At 37.2% G+C, this 25850-nt stretch overlaps 1 protein-coding gene across 1 annotated transcript; it reads left to right on the forward strand.

The window, feature by feature from the left end:
- Window positions 1–757: 757 nt before the first annotated feature.
- On the forward strand, window positions 758–25850 carry SLC6A14 (solute carrier family 6 member 14). Its single transcript, XM_032331356.1, has 14 exons — window positions 758–1008; window positions 2002–2167; window positions 5397–5528; window positions 6797–6958; window positions 8056–8194; window positions 9918–10050; window positions 11990–12130; window positions 17212–17440; window positions 18841–18966; window positions 20278–20396; window positions 20947–21046; window positions 21280–21389; window positions 24169–24336; window positions 25314–25850. The coding sequence occupies exons 1-14, from the start codon at window positions 961–963 to the stop codon at window positions 25458–25460; spliced, it is 1920 nt and encodes a 639-aa protein (XP_032187247.1). The 5' UTR covers window positions 758–960; the 3' UTR covers window positions 25461–25850.

The raw sequence follows: 25850 nt of genomic DNA on the forward strand, positions 1-25850 counted from the left end.
AGAAAAAGGTGCTGCCCTGGTAAACAGCATTAGAGTAATTCGCTCCTCCCTGGCCAAGCCGAGAGGTTTCCTCATAGTTTACTTTCTAGGCCTTACTCTTGCAAAGTGGAGTCCTTTGTTAGGGTTAGAATTTCCCATAAACCCGCTGGATAATTTGTTTTTGTTTGCCCTCTTTGAAATACTACACAAAGCAATCTCTGTAAAGGGCAACGCTGTCCCTGAAGGCTGAGAAAGGTCCCTGGGACAGCGTCTCAAAGTTGCTCTTTTCAGGCAGAGCCAGCTGAGTAACCTTATCTCAGGTGGCTGCTTTTCAAGGTGCCCAATTCGGGAGCTTTCCCTCTGGGAGCTGCGTTTGTCCCAGGGGATCACGTGCTTTGGAGTGAGGGGCAAAACTGGGAAAATCCCAGGGCCCAGGACGATAGGGTCTGTTCAGGAGTATCTGGGGGAACAGAACGCACCCAACAGACCATGCCCTTCACAACACCCCCCCCCCAGCCCCAGCCTCCCCCCGCCCCTCACCCAGCGCCAGTGGAGATCAGCACTTAGCATCAGGACAGAGACCAGATTAAGAGAGAAGGTTAGGAGGAAGCAGGGAACCCGGGAAAGGAGGCAGGCGAGATTGCGAAGGCACCTGCAGGGCTCTGAGTCAAGGGCTGTCAGTCACTTGGGCTCAGGCTGCTCAGCTCCTGAACAGCCCAGCCCTTTCCCGGGGCCGGGACAGGGGATTGCTACATGCCAGCTTACCTGGGGAAAAACCAGAGCCTCACTTTGGTCCCTTCCGGTAATTGACACGACAGGGCGCCCTGAAGGGGGAGGGGAGAGCTCCCTCCATAAATGGTCCCACCCCTGGGCAAGGTGGCTCACTCAGGCAGGTAGCGACTGGGGAGTGTGCACCTGCCACCAGTGGAGCTAAGCCAGACTGCCAGCTGAGGCGGAGCAAGCTGAGGGAGTGAGTCAACCATGGACAAGTTGAAGTGCCCGAGCTTCTTCAAGTGCAGAGGGAAGGAGGTAGGGGTCTGGAAACTGTGGGAAGGGTGGGAGGCCTGGGAAGGGAACACTTCAGGGGAGGCCGTCTCAGGTTTTGCCTTCTGTGGCTGTTCCCGGTTCTCCACCTTTCTCTTCAATTGCCTTCAAGTGTGCCTGAGACGTCCCTATAGGGTAGAGGGAAAAGAGAACAACTCTTACCGAGGTAACTAGAAGACTTAGGATCAGTCATCTCAACCTCTGCCTTGGGTATGCCCACACGATCCTGGTTTTTGTCCCTCACCAGACTGTGTCCATATGCTGGAGGGAAATGAGAAAATGCATTGTCCTTATTTGACCTGAGGAAACATCCATACCCCAGAGCAGCTAACAGGTTGGGAGGGAACCCCTTCCCTCTGAGGTGGAGAGAGAGCTACTCCACCTGGTGGGACAGGGGAATTTGTCTCTGAATATTATTCTGTGGCTTCCAGCCAGGGATAGGGAGAGAAGTGAAATTTACCTTAACTCGGTACATCCCAAACTATCAGCCTATAGGAAAAGGAGCCTATAAAATCTTTGTTTGTTTTAGTAGAAGCCTTTTTTTCAAAGGTGCCTTTTTCTCTAAGATCTCCTGCAAGCTCAACAGTGTTGATTTTACCTAATTCATTTTTAAGTCTTCTTTATCTGAAGCCTTATTTGTCCACCTTCGTTTGTCCTTCATGCTGGGTACCACATGTAACTGTCCAAAATTTGGATGATCTCACCCAAAGAAGTAGTAATTATAGCCACCTAAAGAGGTTTTCAGTTTTGGTTTTGTTTTGTCTTGTTTTTCATTTCAAGGGGTAAATGTTGTAAAGTAAAAACAGCCATTAGCAGAAATCTCCTCAACCTTTGGAAAGTGTCTCTTTCAGCTAAGGCTTTTGGGTTCATTCTCCCCCCATCTGTGTTTGTGTGCACACCCACATGTGTGTGTAAAATTACACTTCTGTGGATTTTTAATAGCAGACAGACAAACTCTTGATATTTTCTCTTTCCTAGAAAGTGACGGCTTCCTCTGAGAATTTCCATGTTGGTGAAAATGATGAGAATCAGGACCGTGGTAACTGGTCCAAAAAATCGGATTATCTTCTATCTATGGTTGGATATGCAGTGGGATTGGGGAATGTGTGGAGATTCCCCTATCTGACCTACAACAATGGCGGAGGTATTCCCCACCCCCAACTTCTTTCCCTTCCAGTTAAAATGATGTGCTGTGTGGCTTCTGAGGCTGTTTAAGAACTGAAGGAAGGTGCATGAGAGTTTGGGTCATTAGACTATGTGTTGCTAGGTCAAGTTAGGAAGCTGGCTTTGCAAAAATCTTCAGGCATAAACTTGGTAAAAGTTGTATTTTTAACACTTCTGCATCTCTGGTTTAGGATCCAATGTAGTCTTCCATTATGACTTGCTCTTCTTCATTTATACATGTTCCTGTGATAATCTTTTCAGACTCAAGTTGTGTTTGGCTTAATTTAAGACTGAATCTAAGCAAGAGGCTGGGGATTTTCATTCTAATTTGAAGCTCAAGTACAAGTGGTGGTTTAAGTAGAGTAAGGCATTGCATTTTGGAAATACAAATGTGGAAGAAGATGATAAAAAAGTAAAGGTTTAGTATTTTAAGCTGCAATATTCAGTTACATGTATTCCAAATTGGATTGACCATGTATATAAAGGATCCTTCTAGAATGTGCAACAGACTTTAGTTCAAGACTAGGTGGTTAATTTCTGCAAAATGATACTGTTTATACCTCAGAGATCATTAAGGAAGACTCAATTAGAACAAGGAGAAAAAAAAATAACTCTGAGGTGACACACAAAGGGAAACAAAATGAATTGCCCAATTCTCTAGTAGTGTCGAAACAACTTTTCACTTACACCATATTTTATTTACTTGTAATTACAGGTTCTATTAGAAGTGTAGAGGTGACATGCCCTTAGATTTCATAATTGGGAACCAGTGAAACTGTGCCACTATAATTATTTTCCTTGGTATAATAGGATTTTCTGTGGTGATGTTTCAATCTTGTAGTCCTTGTTAATTGGTTGCCTTAGAACATTCATATTGGCCCGTGGAGACTTAAGAAAGAAGCTCTGTTTATCAAACACTTTAAGTGTTGGTGGCAATAAATTCCCCTCTCCGGAGCCTACATTGTTTAGTCATGGGTTGAGTCTAAGTTTGAACTGGAAAAATGAGTTAGGAATCCCAGGCCTGTAGGTGTCTAAGTCCTAAGGTCTCCTGTAGTGAAGAGCATTCAGACTCATTTTCAGAGTCCATAGTTTCTCACTATGGACTCTGAAAAGGAGTAGACTCTAGTATTCAGGTTCAGAAATTTCCTGTGACTTGTCATCATACATCAGCCCAGTGGTGGCCATAAACTTCTGGTAACTATATTAAACTAGGTTTAATAGAGAAATTGAAATGTAGCCCCCTTTCCCCAAATGCTATTATCTATTGTATGCTATTATCTTTCTCACTTTTTCCTCTAAAAATTAATATCTCACATCAATTCTCAGTTTTTTTAAAGATCGTATCATTTGGGCAATGCATAATCTAGGCTCTTTTGATTGCTTCTTTCTCTGCTGTCCAAATGGAGGAGAGGAACATGAAATTCAGATTTGCCACATGTCAATAGATCAGATTTTTAAATTTGCTTAGGTTTTGATAACTATGGCTAAAATCTGGAATCATTTTTATCTGTAGATTCTTTTATTAGTTTATGAAAGAGAAGCTTCATACAACCACAGGGTCTGAGACAGCAGTATCAACAATTTGGGACCAGGGTATTATGTCACAGTTTACCAATTATGGCTGATAATAAAAACAATAATATAATGGGTAAAAAGTACCATTCAGGAAAATAATCCTTTTTTAAAAAAAAACACACACACACAACTATTTATAATGGGCTAGAAACATTTCCCTTACTGCTGTAGACAGGGATAGTCTGTATTACTTTTCTTCATATTTATCATTGCTAAGACTAAAACTTCTATTAGTCATAGCAATGATGGTATGTACATTGCAACATCCATGAAGACATATTTGTCTTTACATTCTAGTGACTAGGGACTTGTACATAACAAGTATTTTATTGTCTCATTATTTTTAATGGAATATATATTGAGGGTTGGGAAAAATGTAATTCCCAAGTATGATGTTACGATATCATAATATGAAAAATACATGAGGACAACAGTGCCATATAGGTAAATGACATATATGTAATCCAAAAGCCCATTTTTAATCCATTGATCCCCTTTTCTTATTAAACTTTGTTAAGACTTGTCGAGTACTTGATCAATAAGTTTAATATTCTGTCTCTGCTTCTACCTACAATCTGGCCAAAGTTCGAATGAGCAATTTATTATATCTCAAAAGTGGGTGGAAAAAAAAGTAAAGTAATAAAATTTTAAAAACATCAAAAAGGGATCTGGATAATCTAAATGCAGTAGCATTGGTCCTTGCTTTTAAAACAAAAGTTAACTTCTTAAGAGAGAGAAAGAGAGAGAGAGCTTGCAAGTGTGCACGTGCTGATGCAGGGGAGGGGCAGAGGGAGAGAGAGTGACAGAATCGCGAGCAGACTCCACACGGAAGGTGCATCCTGACGCTGATCCCACGACCCCAAGATCATGACCTGAGCTGAAATCAAGAGTCAGACACCTAACCAACTGAGCCACCCAGGCGCCCCAGAAAGTTAACTTTGAATGCTTCTCCAAACTTCAGAATCTTTTAACGAAGCCAGGAAATTTCTTACTAACATTGAGGAAAGACCCTTACGATGACTATTTGGAGAAGATTCCACTTAGCCACAGCAATAACTTTCGCTCTGAATCATCACATTTAGCATTTGCACCCAAAGTCTTACAAAAACACACTATTATTTGGAGAGGAGAAAGGAGGGAAATAAACTTTGAACACATACTCTGTGCCTGTCATTTTGCCAAGTGTTTTCACAGAGGCTCTAGAGCTGAAACCTTACCACAGACTGAAGAGTTGGCCTTGCTCTCCCCATTTAGGAGGAACCCAAGGTCCAGAGAGGTTAAGTAAATTGCCCCAGGTCACATAACTAGTAAATGGTGGAGTCAGGATAGAAACCTAGGTATATCTGACTCTAAAGTCTGTGATCATTCACCGCCTATGGATTCCTATTTTACAGGCTATTGTTTTTAATAACCACAGCAACCTCTCTAGGTAATGCTAGAATCTCATTTCACAGATGAGAAAACCAGATGTCAAGAAACAACTACTTTCTCACAGAAACTAGTAAATCTGGGGCCTAAACCTAGGCCTCTGACTCCACTATATCAGAACGCTTTCAAAATGTTAGGCTGGTTATCAATGTGCCGTCGACGTTTGGGGACCTAATAGCCCTTTGGTTCTGTTTTGCATTTTTTAGGTGCCTTCTTGATACCTTATGCAATCATGCTGGCCCTGGCTGGTTTACCTCTGTTCTTCCTCGAGTGTTCACTGGGACAATTTGCTAGCTTAGGTCCAGTTTCAGTTTGGAGGATTCTCCCATTATTTCAAGGTTGGTATTCAAATGTTTTTCTTATTGTGCCTATCGATCTCTTGGTGTCTATAACTGTCCTCACTGAGGGGTGGGAAAAGGTTTCGTATTTGGACCTGGTAAAGGCAAAGTAGCAGATGTCGTTTCTCTGAATGTTTGCTGGAGAAATGAAAGACCAAATGCTAATCCGTATTTCTGTTTCTCTCGGGCTGAAGATCCAGAAGGTGTTAGGAAGGATACCACGGGGGGTTGTAAGGGTGTCGTTACTGTCCTACATTCACCTTTTACGGTCCCGTGGCACACAGTTATAGTCCAGTTGTGTGTTCACTTTGTGGCTCTGGCTTTTTTTCCTCCTCCATGTGCAGTCTTTTGTCTTCTTGCTTTTGTGTATCTTTTAAAATGCCTCATTCAGAAAAGTTAAAGGGCAGGTCACCATGTTTTCTGGGCTATTCCCTAATAGAAGAGGATACTGGCGAAGTTTTTCAAAGTGCCTCGATTGTTATTAAACATCAAACAGCCTTCCTGTCTGAAGATTCAATATCATTTTGGTGTGAGCTAGTGGCTGCCAACTATTTGTAAAGTCTTCAACACAGCATCAACAATAAATTGAGAGTGAGGCGAATAGAACATTGTGCGGGAATGTTAAGGAAGCCACCTCAAAAGTGAGCCTTGAGCACATGGGTTGTACTCAGTATGCTAAACTGCATCTTGAAACCACAACATTCAAGAAACTTGGCAAACTTAAATTCAGATTGTTACTAAATTATTGACTTTTCTTTACATATGCTTGTAGAAATCTTGTACATTAACTCTGAGCCTTTGTCTTCTACTTGCCACAATATTGGTTTATAGAGGAGGATGTAATTAGTGGTCAGTGGGTCAATAGGATACAAGCTTTGAATAGTGTTTGCTTTTTTTTTATTTTTTTTTTTAACAACAGGACCCAGTCTGACGAGAACTTTCAGACATAATAAGAGAGTAATGGCCATGGGTGATTACTTGAATTTGACGGATCCCTACAGGTCTTCTGCCCTTGATCTTAGTACCATTTTCTAGTTAATTAAAAAAATGGTTTCAGAAAGCCAGTCATCAAAATAATTTTAAATTTGGGAAAAAACTTCCTTCCTCCCCACTTCCCTACCCCCCGCCGAAAAAAAGAAAAGATGCTGCTTGAACCTGCTTTCTCATTTTCAAAATAGATTTTGTGGAAATTGAGATGCATCTTTTTTATGAATTAGCAAAATAAATTGCACTTGTTTGTTTTTTATTTCAATTGTTCTCTTTTCTAGGTGTGGGAATTACGATGGTCCTGATATCCATTTTTGTGACGATCTATTACAATGTCATAATTGCCTATAGTCTTTACTACATGTTTGCTTCTTTCCAAAGTGAACTACCATGGAAAAATTGCTCATATTGGGCAGACGAGAACTGTAGCAGGTCGCCTATAGGTAAACGTCATTTATTTATTTAAAAATGTTGTGAATGGAGAATCATTCTATCTTTTCAAGGGTTACATGATTTTCCAAAAAATTTAGGGGCAATTTTAAGTGAGCCACAGGTGAGGCGCCTAGCTGGCTCAGTCGGTCGGGAGAACATGCAACTCTTGATCTTGGGATTGTGAGTTCGAGCCACATGTTGGGTGTACGGATTACTTAAAGATCAAAGTTTAAAGTGAGCCATGGGTTGTTGATGAAAGCAGGATAAAGCATGGATAACTTTGAAAGTCAATTAATGCAATATGTTATTTCTGAGGGCCGCTGGTAAAGCCAAGCCATTCTCAAGAGTAGTCAGGAGAGGAGGAAGAAAGTGGGGATGTGGTAGAGATAAGCGCTATCCATGATAGTGCTATTGTGTTTCAGGATGTGTCATCCACATCTTAAATGGCTGATCTTTGGAATTACATAGTATTGATATTGTAGACTGTTACCACTGGGATTGCCTATGTATACCAGAGAACAAAGTAATAAAGTTTTAAGGCTTCTTAGGAATTTAAAGGTGTCATTTATCTACAGAGGTTAAATAAGTCCACATACTAAAAATTCCTTAGAACACTAAGTCCCGTCTGAAATGATTGTTACTTTATAGCGATCATTACTATACATATAACCACAGTTTAAAAGGGCAGATATTTATTCATTCCAGCTTAGTAGCAGAGATTTAAGATGCTGAATGTGCATGGCTTATTCCACTTGTAAGATTTCTCTTCTGCTCTCACCAAGTAACAATCTAAATGGCTTAATAATTTTATCATTAGAACTTTCATTCAGGAGGGGTGCCTGGGTGGCTCAGTCTGTTGAGCAACTGACTCTTGATTGGGGCTCAGATCGTGATCTCAGGGTCCTGGGATCCAGCCCTGCATCAGACTCCACACACTCAGTGAGGCATCTGCTTCTCTCTCTTTCTTCGACACTGCCCCTCCGATCACATGCTCTCTCTTTCTCTAAAATGATAAATAAATATTTAAATGAACACTTTTTTCCCCTGAAAAGTACTTGTCTAAAACTAAGTATGTGTCTGTGTGTGTATTTTTTTTAATAATATTTAGTTACTCATTGTAATGTCAGTACAATTCTGGGGGAGATCATCCAAGTGAATAAAAGCTGGGCAGACATCCACAATTTAAAATGCATCAATGGAAGTGAAATTTATCAGCCAGGACAGCTTCCCAGCGAACAATATTGGAAGTAAGTATGCTAGATGATCTACTTCTTAAACAGGTGTTGTTTAAAAGTTTTTGGAAATAACAATGAAATATGGATCAGCTCATTCCTTACCTCATGTAAGTAGAAAAAAAGGAGAATCAGAGCAAACTACACTTGATAGGACTCAAATGCTTACCTAGCCTGTGGGGGGTAGTGGTAACTTGCAAGATCAGTTTCTAGTCAACCAATTGTCATTTATAAATTGTTTATCAAATGAGCACAATACTGTCAGAAATGATTTGTTCGGTGCTTATCATGCATAAGTTAGGGCATTGCTCTGAAGAAAGGAATACTCAAATTTTAGAATATAATGAGCAAATTTGAATAATAAACTGTTGGGTAATGAGTAATATTGGGGGCAAAATTGTTATTTAAAGCTACAATCTGGGGCACCTGGGTGGCTCAGTGGTTAAGCCTCTGCCTTTGGCTCAGGTCATGATCTCAGGGTCCTGGGATCAAGTCCTGCACTGGGCTCTCTGCTCAGTGGGGAGCCTCCTTTCTCCCTCTTTCTCTGCCTGCCTCTCTGCCTACTTGGGATCTCTTTCTCTGTCAAATAAAATCTTTAAAAAAAAGAAAAAATAAAGCTTCAATTCTTCATTATCCATTTTGTTAATGATTGTCATTCCATGAAAAAGTGGACATTCGGGCTTATATTTATTTGCATTAACTTCCGTTGATCATTCTCTACTCTCCTGACTTATACCTACATCTTACTCTTAGCAAACTACCTTGATTATTGTTGTAACGAGACTTTCCTCATCTAAACGTTCATGCTCTGTGGGACCGTTTTAAAATTTGGATTTTAAAATATTTTATTTATTTGACAGAGATTACAAGTAGACAGAGAGGCAGGTGGGAGCGGGGGGAAGCAGGCTCCCTGCTGAGCAGAGAGCCTGATGCGAGGCTCAATCCCAGGACCCTGGGATCATGACCTGAGCCACCCAGGCGCCCCTGAAATCTGGATTTTAAAATGTTCCCAAACATTAAGCTAAGAACTGAAATCCTAGATTCATGCACGTTCTTAATAGAAATCATTGATTTTTACAGAAAGCCTTTGAAAAAGGCATAAAATTGGGATCATTTAGGTTTGATGCTAACTACAAGAATGATGAATGATTTAATTTTAGATATTTTTTTCATCTTTTTACCTTGAGAAAAATACTGTAACAAATAAAAGAAATAATCTGATGTAAGGTTATTATTTTATTTTTACATAAAAGAGCTTTGATATACTAGGGGGCGAATCATAGCTAAAGGAATTAGTAGATCTTCTATTCTACGGTTTGGAATTTTGGATTGGCTACAGTTAACCCTAAAGTTCAGAGCCTAGCTTTTCATTGAACTGCTTTTGCCCCTCTTACAATAGCATCAAATAAAAGGCTCACATGGGGGGCACCTGGGTGGCTCAGTCAGTTAAGTGACTGTTTTGGGCTCAGGTCATGAAGCTGGAGTCCCAGGATTGAGCCCTGCGTTGGACTCCCTGCTCAGTGGGGAGTCTGCTTCTCCCTCTGACCCCTCCCTGTTCTTATGCTCTCTCCCCCCCCCAAATAAATAAATAGAATCTTTAAAAAAATAAAAGATTCACATGAAATTGATGTATTAATAAGATAGAATACTTCTGAAACATCTCCTGATAGATATTACAAACTTCAATGTATGAAGACAAGCGATTCTGTGTTCATAAAAAGGGCTTGTGTGTTTTCAGTAAGGTGGCGCTCCAGCGGTCAAGTGGAATGGATGAGACTGGAACAATTGTGTGGTATTTAGCCCTTTGTCTTCTTCTGGCTTGGCTCATAGTTGGAGCAGCGCTATTTAAAGGAATCAAGTCTTCTGGCAAGGTAATTTGAAAAACACATTAGGTAGTGATGTAGCTCTTTTCCAATTTCATTGCAGTTCAATGTCAAGCATAATCAAATGCATGTTTTTTTCTATAATGGGAACATTTGAATGTGTGAAAAGCTTTCTAAGTAGGCAGCCTAGCTGTAGGAAAATACATAAGATCTCTGCTCCTGGTAGAAACACAACAAAACAAGCAAAAACTAGTACCAGGATGGTGCAATTATAGCTGACCCTTGAACAACGTGGGGGTGAGGGGTGCCAACCCGCCCCCCGCAGTTGAAAATCCAGCTATAACTTTTGACTCCCCCACAATGACCAGAAGACTTTCTGATAACCTAAAGTCAATTAACACATATTTTAGTATGTTTATATATATATGTATATATGTATATATATAATATAATAATCTGCCTTATTCTTATAAGAAAGTAAGCTAGAGAAAAGGCAATGTTACGAAGAAAATCATAGAACACACATTTACAGTACTGTATTTACTGAAGAAAAAAAAATCCTCGTCTACGTGGACCCACACAGTTCAAGCCTGTGTTGTTCAGGAGTCAGCTGTACTTCTGTAAGTTGGTCCCCGCTAGCTAATACAGCATTCAGAGGCTCGAGTACCTAGTTTAAAATTGTGTCACCTATTATACAAATAAACATCTTGGATGGAATTATATATTGCAGTGTTTGGTTTGAAGTCTAGATTCTCGTTATATAGGTTTAGTGTCAGGATTCCTTCAATGAGAGAGAGGAAAAAAATTCAAATATGCAGTCATTCTCTTTAAGCTGGCCAGAATCGACTCAGAACCCTCTTTTCAGTGAAAAGTCCTCTTCTGGAAAACCTGTTTTCCCCCTTTATTGCTTTATTTTTTAAACTTTCCTGAGAGCATCATGGCAATTTCAGGGAACAACATGAAATTTTCTCTGAGAACAGTTGTACGCTACCCAGAAAATGAGTATTTATGGGTAACTACTAGACTGAAATCCCCTTAAAGATGAAAGGCAGGAGTAACTGTGGCTGCTATCTTTGTATTCTGGATATAATATCTAGTGTGTTCAGTTAATGCTGAATTATGGAGACACTCTGTTTAGATCAAAGAAATATAGTGGGCCTCACAAAGTCAGTGGAAACTTTCCAAAATAATGTTTCAGTTGCACATTTTTGAAACCTGTGGTTCCTTTTTGACGTTAATATTGAAATAATCCATTAAAGGCCATTTGCCTAGGTGATTAATTTTTATTGGTCTCTGGATGACTTTAAATTGTCTCCTTGGGCATATTATCAAACATAGGACATCTATGGATCAAAGAAATTGTCCACATTAATGAAAAGCCGGCCTCAAGGGCAATCTGCTCATCTGGAACCGTGGGTTATCCAGGATCCAAGTACACTGCAATGTGTGTTATCAAACTCTCTTAATGGTTGCTCTAAGGATAATAGTATCAAGTGTTCGGTATTCACTTTAATCAACTTTCATGGGATTTGGACATCTACTAGGAGATTATGTTCCTCCTCCTTGGGGACTGAATATATACTAACTATCGCAGGTATAAAATCATTTCCCTTCCCACCTCAATGCAGTAATTTACCAAGAAGTGATATTCAGTCCCTTCAGACATTTATAAAGACACATTTAGGAAAGCACTCTATCTCAATTCCCAGTTACCACGGCTGATGTACTGTGTATTTACAATGTGAACTCAGGAAATACTGCTTCATACATCAGAGTGTTTTGAAAAGGGATCATCAGAGAGTGGGGAGAAGAGAAAGAGAAAATGATGCCAGTTTGGGTAATGGTATCGCCAGGTTTATCGAGAACCTATGAAATCTTTAATACTTTATTCTACTAATGTTAACTGGTTAATGACTTTGTTCATATACAATTATATAATGGGCCTTACAAGTTTAACTTACTCACCTCTGGTTGTTTTTCTTTGTAGGTGGTATATTTCACAGCCATTTTCCCTTATGTTGTCCTGCTCATCCTTCTAATCCGGGGGGCGACTCTGGAGGGTGCATCGAAAGGCATTTCTTACTATATTGGAGCACAGTCAAATTTTACAAAACTTAGGGAAGCCGAGGTAAGACTTCATTTGGATTTCAAATGATCTGAGGAGGTAAACCTTAAAATCCAACACTGAAAATCTTTGGTTGCATATGAGTGTCATCATGTTGTCGTTGGCAAAGGAATAATGCAGTGAAATGTATTGGTGTTTCTGTCCACAGGAAGTCCCGTGGAGCTATTTAACATGACACTAGTGCTTTCCTTTTAGAAGTGAGATAATCATTTTTAGCAGTAAGGTTTTAAAAGTCGTATTATTCATATAACTGATTCTATTTGACCAAAAGCATTTGAGGCGTGTTAATCTGACAAAGCACCTTTCACGTTGGGACACCGACCTACAAGTTGATGACTAGTATGGTGAGACTTCTTGGATAAACTCAAGAGATCTCAAGATTATAGGTGAAAGCCTAATGGTCTAAGACATATTTTCATTGTCTTCCAAAGTTAATATCCCCAAGTTAAGATCAAAGTGTCCTTAATGGGTTAGGAAGTTAAACCACAACTTTGAAATGAATGAAGCATTCCATAAATGAAACTGTTACTTGCCGTGAATATGAATTGGGTAACCCTCTTTTAACTTTAGTCTATCACCAGATAATGGCTGTGTGTATTAGAGATACATAAAATCTTTTACACTTTTGACTGCAGAGACCATATAGATTCAGTGTACTCTATATAGGATGGTTCTATTCGCACAGCCCAATAATGGTTTCACTTTGTCAGTAATCACATCACATTCTTGGCACACATTATGCTTCTGGCCAACTAAAACACCAGGTCTTATGCTGAAGTCAAGGAACAGTATGTTACTATTATTTTCCTAACTAGCAGTGCTATCCAAAATGGATATTGATTCTTTGAGGAACTGGTGCTAATTTCCAGCAATTTGCCTTTTTCTAAATACTTACAATCTGGATATTTTTTTTTTTAAGATTTTATTTATTTAGAGAGAGATCATGCAGGGGGAGGAGCGGAGTAAGAGAATCTCAAGCTGATTCCACATTCAGCATGAAGCCTGACCCTGGGCTCGATCTTATGACCCTGAGATCATGACCTGACCAAAATCAAGAGTCCAAGGCTTAACCCGCTAAGCTACCCAGGCACCCCAGAATCTTGATATTTAATTATTTGTTGTAGAATTTTTCTGGTAATCAGTTTTTAGTCATGGCAATCCAGCCTTTACTTTTTTTTTTTTTTTTTGAAAAGAAGTTTTCTTTACCCAAATAAATTTTCCTATACCCAAATAATTTTCACTCAGTAATTAACCACAACAGACTTAAATTATTTTAGACTATGAACTTTTATTATTTTAGTCTTGGAGATTAGTGTAGTTTGATGTGTCCACAGGCCATTTGTTTATTTCTTCATTTATCTTGGGCCTCACATCTTTTAACCTTGTTTGTTAATATCTTCCCAACTCGAAGACCATTTTCCATGATGAATAAGAAACAAATAAAATGGAAGCTGGGATTCATCATCTTCTCTCTGTTAGGTTGTTAAACAAGATAAAATATTAATTAATGCACTTACAAAATGATATACTATTATATAAATATGAGCACACAGTGATTTCAATTATTGCTATTATATTATGCCCTACTATTATTAATGCAACATTTTCCCCAGAAGTGGACCTCCATTTTATTTAAACTTCTTAACTTTGGGCACAGGTGAAATGCCCCTTTGATAGTCTTTAAGTGACTATTCCAAGCCTCAGATCACCTGAGCTTTGTAGTTCCTGAAAATTTTATACGATTATTTTAAATTGGTCTATTTCAATGTCTCTGTTACCTTTAAAATATCAGACCTAAACCTAAAGTTCCCTTGGAAACATACAATTTAATCCTCCCTCCTCTTCACCCTGATACAAACAGTACTTCCCCATTCCTTCTTTGGGTTTGCTGATAATGAGAATTTTTTCCTATATCTTTTTTAATTTCTCACAATCCATATTCTGAGCATGGGATCATAAATATATACTTTTTCCTTTTCTTTGGCTATCTGAACTTTGTTACAATCTTTAGGAGAGCAGAGAATCATACAAATTTATAGTAAGAAGTGTCTTCTGGTCTTCAGTGATTATTTTACTAATGCCTTCATTTTAAGTGATGACACTGACACCCAGAAAGATTCACGTGTAGTTAAGTTTACACATCCAGTTTGTGCATCTTGAATTAAGATTTTCTAATCTCTAAATTAGTAATTTTGTATATAGCTATGAGATTGATAGATACGGAGATTAGAACTATGTTTGGAATTTTGCTTCACTTTATTTGCTACCTAGGTACACATCTTGGTCTGCAGCAGCATTTTGATAGAACCCAGACCTGCTACATCAATTTCCAGCTCCCCCTAACTCACATAGGAATACAAAATGTATCAAGTAAAAGCAGCTGAGAGATCAACATAAGCATGTTGTTCATCTCTTAATATGTGCCTAAGAAACAAGAGCATTTTCTTTGTAATGATTTTGTTATAAGTGAAATTACATCTATCTATTTCTTCTTCCCGTCCATCCATCCATCCATCCACTTTGCTTTCTACTGGTTGCCTGCCAGTATAAAGCAATTATAATGTAATAATAATCTAATATCAAGCTGTATTCTGAAGACCTAGTAAATTTTACTCTCTCACAACTTATATTTCTATTGAAATTGGAAATAGATTACATACCTTTCCAGGGGGAAATTATAGTTTTTAATTTCCATAAAAGAAATTGAGTATCATTTTATGATCATTTTCCATAATAATAGCTACCATTGAACATGCTAATTGCTTTACATATGCTATCTTATTCAATTATCACATCATTCTTAGTACACTTTTATCATCACCATCATCATCTTCATCATCTCCATTTCACAGAAGAACAAACAGGCTTAAAAATGTTAGATAATTGAAGTCAAGGAGAGTAAGTCATTCTTTTTGACTCCAGAGTTAAGCTCTTTGTCGCCATGTTATATTGCCTGCTTTTCACTGAGCAGTCCTGTTTTTCAATGGACTAAAAAACAACAAAAAAATAACACTTTTGCCCAAATCTTTGGCAATATATTAGAAATCTACACAATTAGGTTTTCTCTTTCATATTGTTATATTAACAGAATTTCACTGTTAATATGGATTTGCTTAGATTCATTTCTAAGATTATTGTCCTTTAGCAAAGATACAGGAGGGGTAAACTGTAAGAGGCTGACTAGTAAAAGGCTCAGATTAGATGGAGTGAGGGAGAGGCCACTTAAGGAGTTGAGGCCTGGCTCCGTGAGGCTCTAATCCGACAAACATGATGAGGGAACTAGTGATCTAAATATATCATCATTCTTCAAAAATTACCTAGTATTGTCCTTGTTAAGAATGAATATGTATCTCTCATCTCTAAATTGGTATGAAGAGTCAATAGAATTTTAATCAGATTGACAGCACAGTTTTCCTTAGATCTCGAGAATGGATTGTAAAATTTACGTGTAAGAGAAAAAGGAAAAAAAAGGGGTTTCTGACGAAGGAAGACTTGTCCTACTAGATATGAAATAATATTATAATGCTATAGGAATTAAAATAATGTGGTGTTAGCATATAGACTTATAGGCCAGTGGAACAGTAGTCTCAGAAATAGATTCATGAACATTTGGAACTTGCTATGTGGCAGAGGTGGCAATGCAGATGAATGGGGAAAAGATGGACTATCTACTTCAGATAACTGACATCCAAGTGATGTAATTGGTAGTATCAATTATCCTTAGACAACTGATACTCCATTTAGAAAAGAAAATGAATTGGGCTTTCCACTTTAATATGTACTGTGTCATTTTTTCAGGTTAATTGAGGATAATATGAACAAAGCTTTAAATCTTTTAGAAGAAAATGTAGGAAAGTATCTATGATCTTTGGCTAAAGATGTCTTTTTAAGTCAGAGAAATCAAGGACAATACATTAAAGCAAAGATGGGCACCTTTAGTTACATTAAAACAACGATAAAATCTTTGGCTCTTCAAAGGTCACAATGTTAAGAGGCAAAAAGAGTAAGCCACAAATTAGGAGGAACAATAACATATATAACAGACAAAAGATTAGAACCCAGCATAAGTAAAGAATTTCTAGATATTAAAGAAGACAAATAGCCCAAACAAAAAATCGGCAAAAGACGTGAGCAGGAATTTTACAAAGAAAAAAAAAAAAAAAAACAACCTGTGGAATAGAAAGACATTAAAACGTACTAAACCTTGTAAGTAATTAGGGTAATGAAAACTCTCATTTGACAGCCACCAGATTGGAGAATGTTAATTCTGACTAATATTGGCAAGCATGTGAAGGAATGGGAGCTCTCACACCTAGCTGGTGAGGGTCCAAAGCAATAGAATAATGTGGCAATATTTCATGAAAGAGAAGATGCGTATACTCTTCGACATCATCACAGTTCCTCAGCTCGGTATGAGGAGACACATAAGGGAATACTTACAGTTACATTATTTTTAATAGCAGAATATTGAGCCACCTCAATGTTCCTCAGCAGGATAGAGGATGATCTGTGGTATATACAGTGGGGCAACACGGCAGTGAAAAAAAAATGTCCCAAACTACATATATTTAGCTAAACCACGTGAATTTGTCTATATTTTTCAGTTTTGACACAAACTTGAAATTTCATACGGTTCAAACTGAAAACAAGTAACGCTCATACAATACTGAATGAAAAGAGGCAAGGTGTATAGGTTTACATGCATGAAGAAAACTTTTCTATCAACTCCAGATCGTGAAAAGCGAAATACCATATTGTTTTGGGTTTACATGTTTCTAGGGTAAAAATCTAAAGGAAAAGGAGGAAATGAAAAACCCAAGAGTCAGGATAGCGGTTAGCACTGGAGGGGGAAGGGTGATCTATCTGATCATAAGGGGGCGCTGGGGGGCTTCCAAAGACTGGGAACATGTCTTTTTTTTTTTTTTTTTTGGAACATGTCATTTTTTAAGCTGAGCAGTGGGTTTGGTTTTTTGGTGCTTATTTCATTGTTATTTGTATTTATTCATTTGTATATAGGAAGTCTTTTGTAGAAGTAAAAAATTTAAAATGTATGTTTTTAAAGACGAAATTATCTTCTCTTATAGGTTTGGAAGGATGCTGCCACTCAAATATTTTACTCCCTTTCAGTGGCTTGGGGTGGCTTAGTTGCTTTATCATCTTATAATAAGTTCAATAACAACTGCTTCTCAGATGCTATTGTAGTTTGTTTGACAAACTGCCTCACTAGTGTGTTCGCTGGATTTGCAATTTTTTCTATATTGGGACACATGGCTCATATATCTGGAAAGGAAGTCTCTCAAGTCGTAAAATCAGGTATGTGGTGCTATACATTAATAACTGATTAATTTCGTGTAGCTCATTTAAGAAACACTTATATAACTTGTGGCAATTTACTTAAAGCACTCAAGCAAGGTTTAGGGTGTTGCATTTTCTTTCTCATGTCCTCTTATATAATTTGATTACTTTAATGATGTAATAATTTTTAGATGGTTGGAGAAAGCAGGGCTCTATTAGGGAACAATTGTTTAAGAAGATAATTTTCTGAATTTTGTGTAGTCCTTAATATGAATTGCTTACTGTACAAGTGTCAGGCATCATGGATCCATTTACATGTGTTACCTTCATTTAATTTATGTATGTATGTATATACGTGTGTGTATTCATATATCTATGACAGCACGAGAGCATATATGTGAGTGTGTGTGTGTGTATTCCCCCATGTACAAGTGCAACCTTGGGTCTGAATTTTTAAAACACATTAATATCATATAGATAGAAACCCAGGTAAATTTGAATGTCCAGCTGTGTTCAGCTTTAAAGGAATCTGAATAATGAACTTCCTAACTTTAAAGACATTAGCTAGGGATGCTTAATTATCTGGCTAAGATTCTTAGGAAAAGAATTCTCGTGCTCTTAGTGGTAGGAATCCCTCATTAAATTTTTTTCATGGGCAGGATCATTTGATGGCAGAATGTTAGGACTAGATAAGTTCGTGTCCAGCATGTCTTACAGATTAAATCATTGGAAGTGACAGAGCCTAGACTGAAGGTCATTCTTCTGACTCCTAGGTCAGTCCTCTGGGAGTCTGGAGAAACTTAAAATACTTAAAAAAACAAAGTATCACATAATATGATTGAAAAAAGAATTAAAACACCTCTAACAATAATGTGCATGAAATAGAAAATAAGATTCAACCTCTAGTTTTGTTATACACCATTTTGCAAGTGTCCATATATGAATTAAAATGGCACTACGGCTAGTGATTCTGGGTGAACATTTGGAGAGACAGCTGAAGACTAAAAAGGTAGTTCCGTAAGCAGAGCTTTCTTGATAATGTGATTCTCTTAAAATTTCTAGGCTTAATTTAGGTTTCTGGAGTTTAAGACAGTTGTTACTCTTTATGAGTCTCTAAAAAAAATGAAATAGGTGAAACAAAATCATTGAAATAGTTAAGATTTCTTATGTGAGCAATGTACCATTTACAAAATTCATCTCACTAGCTTAATTCACATCACATGCTCACATTATCACTTCGTTAAACAATCAAGTCAAATATTTTAAAAAGTGCAAGTGAAATAGTTGGCCGAGAATGTGTCTCATGGATTGTGTCGCCAAATTAAAATGTAATTTTTCTAGTATCTTATTTTGAAAATGTTCAAATGTGTGAGCTTTTTGGCAACTAATTTAAGTGAAGTGTCATACATTTTTCTTAGGTTTTGATTTGGCATTCATTGCTTATCCAGAAGCTCTAGCCCAACTCCCAGGGGGGCCATTTTGGTCCATATTATTTTTCTTCATGCTTTTGACTTTGGGTCTCGACTCTCAGTTTGCATCCATTGGTAAGTAATGCTCCCAGTGTTACCATATCCCTCTTCTATTTTACTCGTGTTTCCTCTACTTAAAAACATCCTTTTCTTACCCTTGTTGTCCCCATTAGCTTTTACTCTTAGAATCTGAAAATTCTTTTTAACTCGATTTTAAATACCGAAAAGTACAAAGCACTCATGCAGTAGATACCCCAAAGAAACACTTATTAATATTTTATATTTGCCTCAGAAATGAAATTGAAGTCCCCTCTGTTTCTCTCCCTAATACGATTCACATTTCTTCCTTCCTAGAAGCAACTGTCACCATGGCTTATGTGTGTTATCCAGTCCATGTCCGTATCTGTTATATATGTATCCATAAATAACATATAAATGTTGTCACATAAATGTGAAGTTTCATAACACATGTATCATTCTGACCCTTTTATACATGTATTGTGAATCTGTGTTGATATAATACTCATATAGATCGAGCTAATTCATAGTCTTTTGCCATAATGATGGGCATTTGGGTCATTTCCAATTCTGACAAATGAAACATGCTACTGCAATGATTGTTTTTGCACGTGGCTCTATGTACATATAGGGAATTTCCCCCATGGTACACACCTAGACGTTCCAAAACATTATTTATCATAACACACTTTAATAATTGACTAAGATACAGTATAAAGTCTGGGCTCCTCCAGTTGACTTTCAAAGCCTTGGAAATTTCAGCTTGTATCTTAATCCTCTCACCCCCGCATCCTTCTGTTTTCAGTCAGTACTCTGTTTCATGAACATATTTATTTCTTAAACCTAGAAGGCCTTTCTGTTTCCATGCCATTTATTCAAATATTCACCTTTTTAAAAAGTTCTCCTAGAATTCTTCCTTTCCCATAATCCTCTTTCAAACTACATCAGCCCTCAGGGATCTGTTACCTTGTAGTTATTATCAAAACCTTGTAAAACAGACTAAAAACAACAAAGAAAGAGAGCAGCATTTGGTTTTTATCTGAACCAACAACTGGTGACTGCCAAGAGAAAGAACCCTATGGATTTTTAAAAGCAAGGGGTAGGCACTGGGTGTGATAGGCAACTGATGAATCACTGAACTCTAACTCTGAAACTAGTTAATTGAATTTAAATAAAATAAAACTTAAAAATAAATACAGAAAGCACTTCATTTAGGGGAAAACAAACAAACAAACAAACGGAATAGGACCCAGAGTATATTTTCAGCATAGATTTGTAAATTTGATTAATAGAAGTTGAATTCTTTGGTTAAAATTACTGGCAAATGAGTTGACCTATGACATGTCATTTTTTTTTCCCCTTCTGAAGAAACAATTACGACAACAATTCAAGATTTATTTCCCAAAGTGATGAAGAAAATGAGAGTTCCTATAACTTTGGGTTGCTGCTTGGTTTTGTTTCTCCTTGGTCTCGTCTGTGTAACTCAGGTATTACTACAGTATTTTTTCATAGACAAATCATTAGTTGCAACGTACTTAATAATCTAAATGAGGAAAACAAAACGTTCAACAGGATGTTAGAGACAAGTCCAAGTCTGACTCCGCTCAGGATTTTCTGAGTTTTAGCCCAGAGTTTTTCCCCATTGCAGTACATTTCGATAGCTAAGTATACTATGAAGAGGGCAGGAGACCCAATAATGGACAATTCCCCAATTACAATAAAGTTATAGACTTTAAACACATACTGCATTTTTTGGCAACTAGCACACAGCACACAGACACTGCATATCATTTTGACCAACTATTCTCAATGCTTTTTTCCCCAGTGACTCAGTATAGGATGAAAGGTGCATCCTTTTTGAGATATTTAAAGCCACATTTGTGTTTACGTTTGAAAATACTCCTTTTTCACATCTTAGCACAGGTGAAACCAAGAAGCACATGTTAAGGTCAAATGAATAGATTTGATATAAAGACTTCATCAGTCATAAAAATAATTAAAAATATACTTAGATGTAATTTTTTTTTTTTTTTGTAGGCTGGAATTTACTGGGTGCATCTGATTGACCACTTCTGTGCTGGATGGGGCATTTTGATTGCGGCTATACTGGAAATAATAGGGATCATCTGGATTTATGGTACATAGTAACTACAGAATTATCTACACATCTTATTAAAATAATTTAGTGTGATTATTTTCATTATGTTTACTAAAGTCATAAAGTAGAATATTACTGGAAAAATTGATTAGGAATAAAATGTAGTTAAAGGAAAATGTTTAGATAAAAAGATAATTTGGGGCCACAATGATTAATGGAGGAAAACATGAGCAAGAACTGAATACACTTTTTTTTTTTTTTTTTGGTCTAAGGCGGGAACAGATTTATTGAAGATATCGAAATGATGATTGGAGCAAAAAGGTGGATATTCTGGCTATGGTGGAGAGCCTGCTGGTTTGTCATTACACCTCTTCTTCTGATTGTAAGTATTAGTATGTCATGAATTTGGTACCAATGATATGTATATATTTGAACATTTCTAAGATAAACTTGAATAATTCAAATTGAAGACAATAAGGCAAACTAGTATCATAAATTAATGACTTCCAACTTTTGCTTTATGACTGCAAGTTGCCTCAGTTAAAGCGCCTTTGCAGTATTGTCTTTGAGGCTCTAGGTTTAAACACTTACAATTTGAGAAAATGAACAGGCTCCTATAGACTTAAAGGTCTTACGTACTTAAAAATTATTAGTAGAGGGGCGCCTGGGTGGCTCAGTGGGTTAAGCCGCTGCCTTCGGCTCAGGTCGTGATCTCGGGGTCCTGGGATCGAGTCCCACATCGGGCTCTCTGCTCCGCAGGGAGCCTGCTTCCCTCTCTCTCTCTCTGCCTGCCTCTCCGACTACTTGTGATTTCTCTCTGTCAAATATTAAATAAAATCTTTAAATAAATAAATAAATAAATAAATAAAAATTATCAGTAGAATAAATAAAAATAAATCATTTGTCTGCCGTTCCCTAAAAAGTATGCTGAGTTATCTGCAATGTTCCTAAGTTCTCTGCTAAGGCCCAGTGATCTAAATCTTCAGGGCCTGTGATCTAAATATACTGATTGCGGAGCACCTGGGTGGCTCAGTGGATTAAGCCACTGCCTTCAGCTCAGGTCATGATCCCAGGGTTCTGGGATCGAGCCTCGAATTGGGCTCTCTGCTCTGCGGGGAGCCTGCTTCCTCCTCTCTCTCTGCCTGCCCCTTGCTGACTTGTGATCTCTGTCTGTCAAATAAATAAATAAAATAAATCTTAATAAATAAATAAATATACTAATTGCTAAGAAACACTCACATTTTAATGCATTATTTTTTTTTCCTTATGGGAGGGATTTGCTATCTGAAATTACTAAAAGAAACTCACCCCTGTCAACAGAGGCAATAGTTTATGTTAAATTCAACAATTGGTGCTATTTAGGAACTGAGGGAAAGAGAGACCCGGCATATAGACATGATGTCGTTAAATAACACTTCAGGGCAGTCAATAATAAAATAAACACTTAATAGGATGGAGAATTACTGCAATGGTGGAGGTGTGGGAGTCACAAAGCTTCACAGAGGATGTGTTTTGGTTCTCATTGTCTCCATGCCTCAGAGCTTTTCCCAGGAAAGGACATTAAATAATTTGATCCAGAATTTGCTTCACACCTGAAGTATTATTGTTGTTTTAGAGGGTGTTAAGTTTATTTTTTCTCATATTTTTTAAGGTCAGCTTCAAGCAGAGAGCAGTTTGGGACTGGATGTACTGAATTAAAATATTTTGGATGCTCCATATTCTAACTAAATGATTTAGACAGTGGTATTAAAGATTGTTTTCCTCTTCTGACAATTCCCCATAATAAAATAAACCCTTTATCAATTAAGAAGCTCTCACTAGACGTTTTAGCCAGCTAGTTTTTATTGACTATATAGCTTTGACAACTGGATTTAATTTCAAATGTAAAAGCGTTAAATATTAAATGGTATACATTATCATCCATTTTGTATAAAAGGATGTGAAGTCATAGGTACTCCAGCATCCCTCATCCATTCTCTTGTAGCCATGTAAAAAATTATGGTACCTGGGAAATACATCTAAATTACTGTAATTAAGTAGGATTAATCTATTTTAAAATTAAACTCGAATATCTATTTGATAAAAATTCTTACATTCCATTTCCTCACTTTTAGTAAAACCTAGACAGTTAAGTAATTTAGAGAAACTACTAGGTGACTCTGGTTCTTGTTTACTTTCTTTTGTTTGCTTTACAGATTTCTAAATAATTAGTTTTAATGCTGCAACATGTCTAGTAGGTTTCTTTTTAAAAGATTTTATTATTTATTTGACAGACAGAGATCACAAGTAGGCAGAGAGGCAGGCAGAGTGGGGGGGAGGGGGGAGCAGGCTCCCTGCTGAGCAGAGCGCCTGATGTGGGGCTCCATCCCAGGACTGAGATCATGACCTGAGCCTAAGGCAGAGGCTTTAACCCACTGAGCCACCCAGGCGCCCAACTAGTAGGTTTTTTTAAAGAGATTTTTTGTTTGTTTGTTTGTTTTTTGCCTTGGCTTACAAATTTTTTCCTTGTTAAGATACAGATTTCACTGTTTTACCCAAATACACCTTGAGTTTGTTTTTCTCTCAAAGAGAGGCTGGAAGTGAAGTGTGCTTTAGCAAATATGCACCAGTAGCGTGTGAGTGTGTCTGTGTTTTGGGTGTGGAGTAAGGGGTGCTCTGTGCAGTGGGAAATAATAGAAACATCTGCTAAGCAAGGAGCAAAGCATTTTCACTAAAGGGTACTTTATGTTTTCCTTGAATTTATATGCTGGCTAGCTTATAGCATAGAATAAAACCATACTGTTATAAGTGAAAGTTAAAAGTTCATTTGTGCAAATTGTTCAGATATTATTTTATTTTCAATCTGAAATATTTCATGGTAAAGTAGTTTATTGAAAAACATGTTGGACCAGTATTTCTATCTTTTATAAATATATGGAGGTGCTCATTTTGGAAGAATCTATTCAAAGCCAAATGCAAGTTATTTAGATCAGTTCATTTAGTATTATCTTCTGGCTAGTTACTGGATTATCTTAGTTGCTTGACTATATCTCCATTTTAATTGCTTTTGATAGACTATTTCTAAGGAATGGGATTAAATTCTTAATCATTAGTGCAATTGAAATCATTAGGGCAACAAAGTCTAATCTTCAGCATTGTCTCTTCATATTTTACTTTCACAGGCAATTTTGATCTGGTCACTGGTGAAATTTCATAGGCCCGAGTATGCCAAAATTCTATACCCTGACTGGGGAGTTGCTCTAGGCTGGTGTATGATTATTTTCTGCATTATTTGGATTCCAATTATGGCCGTCATAAAAATAATTCAAGCTGAAGGAAATATCTTTCAAGTAAGCACATTTATATTATTTATACTTTATAGAAAGCCCTTATCAAAATGAAGATTACTCATATGGTGGTAATATGGGATTATGAACCTTTAGGCAACTTCTATACCTGGTATAATCATCTCATTACCATGTGCATAGCATAGCTTTATGCCACGTATCTATTTGCGTGTCTCATACTAGCCTCTAAACTCCTTCAGGGAGAGTCTTACGTTGCTTGCTGCTACATCCTCAGGCACTATGAGAGTGCTTAGCATGTAGAAGTTATATTTATACTTGTACTGAGTTGTCCCTGAAGATGGTGCAAAGCAAATGAACATTTTGCTTTATATCTATAATCTTCAAATACATTGTCTGGTTATGATACATGTCCTCATAGTGTGTTTAGACTGGAAAAAAACTGGTAAATTATTTCAAACCCAGTCTAGACCCCGAGTGACCCTTCTTGCATGGAGGTGTAGGCAGATGGAGTTGATTATGACATCTCACTAGGACAATGACGAGGATAAATTCTCAGGAGTCAAATTTTTAGATAATTTCCCAAGCCCACCCTGATCAATGGTTTGACCCTGGAGCTCCCTTTGTTTGGTTCTTGAAACCTCCCAAGTATACACTTGTTTAAATCCTCACCTAACCCTCCCTCTAGGGGCAGGACAGAAATGTCAGACAATTCAGTGAAAATACGTGGATTGATTCCGTTGTTTAAAGGCTCATACACTTTCTTTTAAAATAATTTACATATTCATCAGTTATTCTGGTTTCGTAGTTCATGTAATTCTAGTTACGGTTAAATTTGGGTATCTTTTTTTTTAGTATACTCTATTAAGAATTCTGATGAACACTTCTTTTTTTTTTTTAACGTTTCTATGGTTCCTATTTCATTTTGGTTAGCAAAGAAACTTAATAATATGGTTTGGTATTTGCTTGTTTACAGATTGTAACACTTATGGTCTGAAACAAGTTTTTTTTTTTCTTTTTAGCGCATTGTAAACTGCTGCAGACCAGCTTCTAACTGGGGTCCATACCTGGAACGACATCGTGGGGAGAGATATAAAGATATGGTAGATCCTAAAAAAGAGACTGACCATGAAATACCTACAGTTAGTGGCAGCAGAAAACCAGAATGAAATCCAATTTTTAAAAATATGTGGTCATACAATGTGATTATTTTAGAACAGAGGAAAATTTTATTTATTTTTATGTTAACTTAGTAGAAAAATGTATATACTATGCTCAAGATAGTGTAAGCTTTTCCCCCCATTTATTAAGAATGTAATATAATGTGAATCTACTAATATTTAACAATGTGATTATTATATTTTTTAGATTATCTATCTGTATAACACACATATAGCTGTCTCTGTGTCACAGTAACACTTTTGTAAATATTACCTTATTTTTCTAACACACCGAATACTTTATTTTGAGCCAGTTATTTAGAAAATTGTTATATTTTCTATTATACAAGTTTTAAAATACAATTTGCTTATATTTTCTTAGTATACAATCTTTCTTTT

This window comes from Mustela erminea, chromosome X (assembly GCF_009829155.1).
Source record: "Mustela erminea isolate mMusErm1 chromosome X, mMusErm1.Pri, whole genome shotgun sequence".
Lineage (NCBI taxonomy): Eukaryota > Metazoa > Chordata > Mammalia > Carnivora > Mustelidae > Mustela > Mustela erminea.

Bases quoted from the DNA above. Each gene is read 5' to 3' on its own strand.
- SLC6A14 (XM_032331356.1), top strand. From the start codon at position 961: ATGGACAAGTTGAAGTGCCCGAGCTTCTTCAAGTGCAGAGGGAAGGAG. The intron at 2,168-5,396 runs GTATTCCCCACC...TGCATTTTTTAG, and splicing joins GACCTACAACAATGGCGGAG to GTGCCTTCTTGATACCTTAT. The intron at 20,397-20,946 runs GTATTACTACAG...TTTTTTTTGTAG, and splicing joins GTCTCGTCTGTGTAACTCAG to GCTGGAATTTACTGGGTGCA.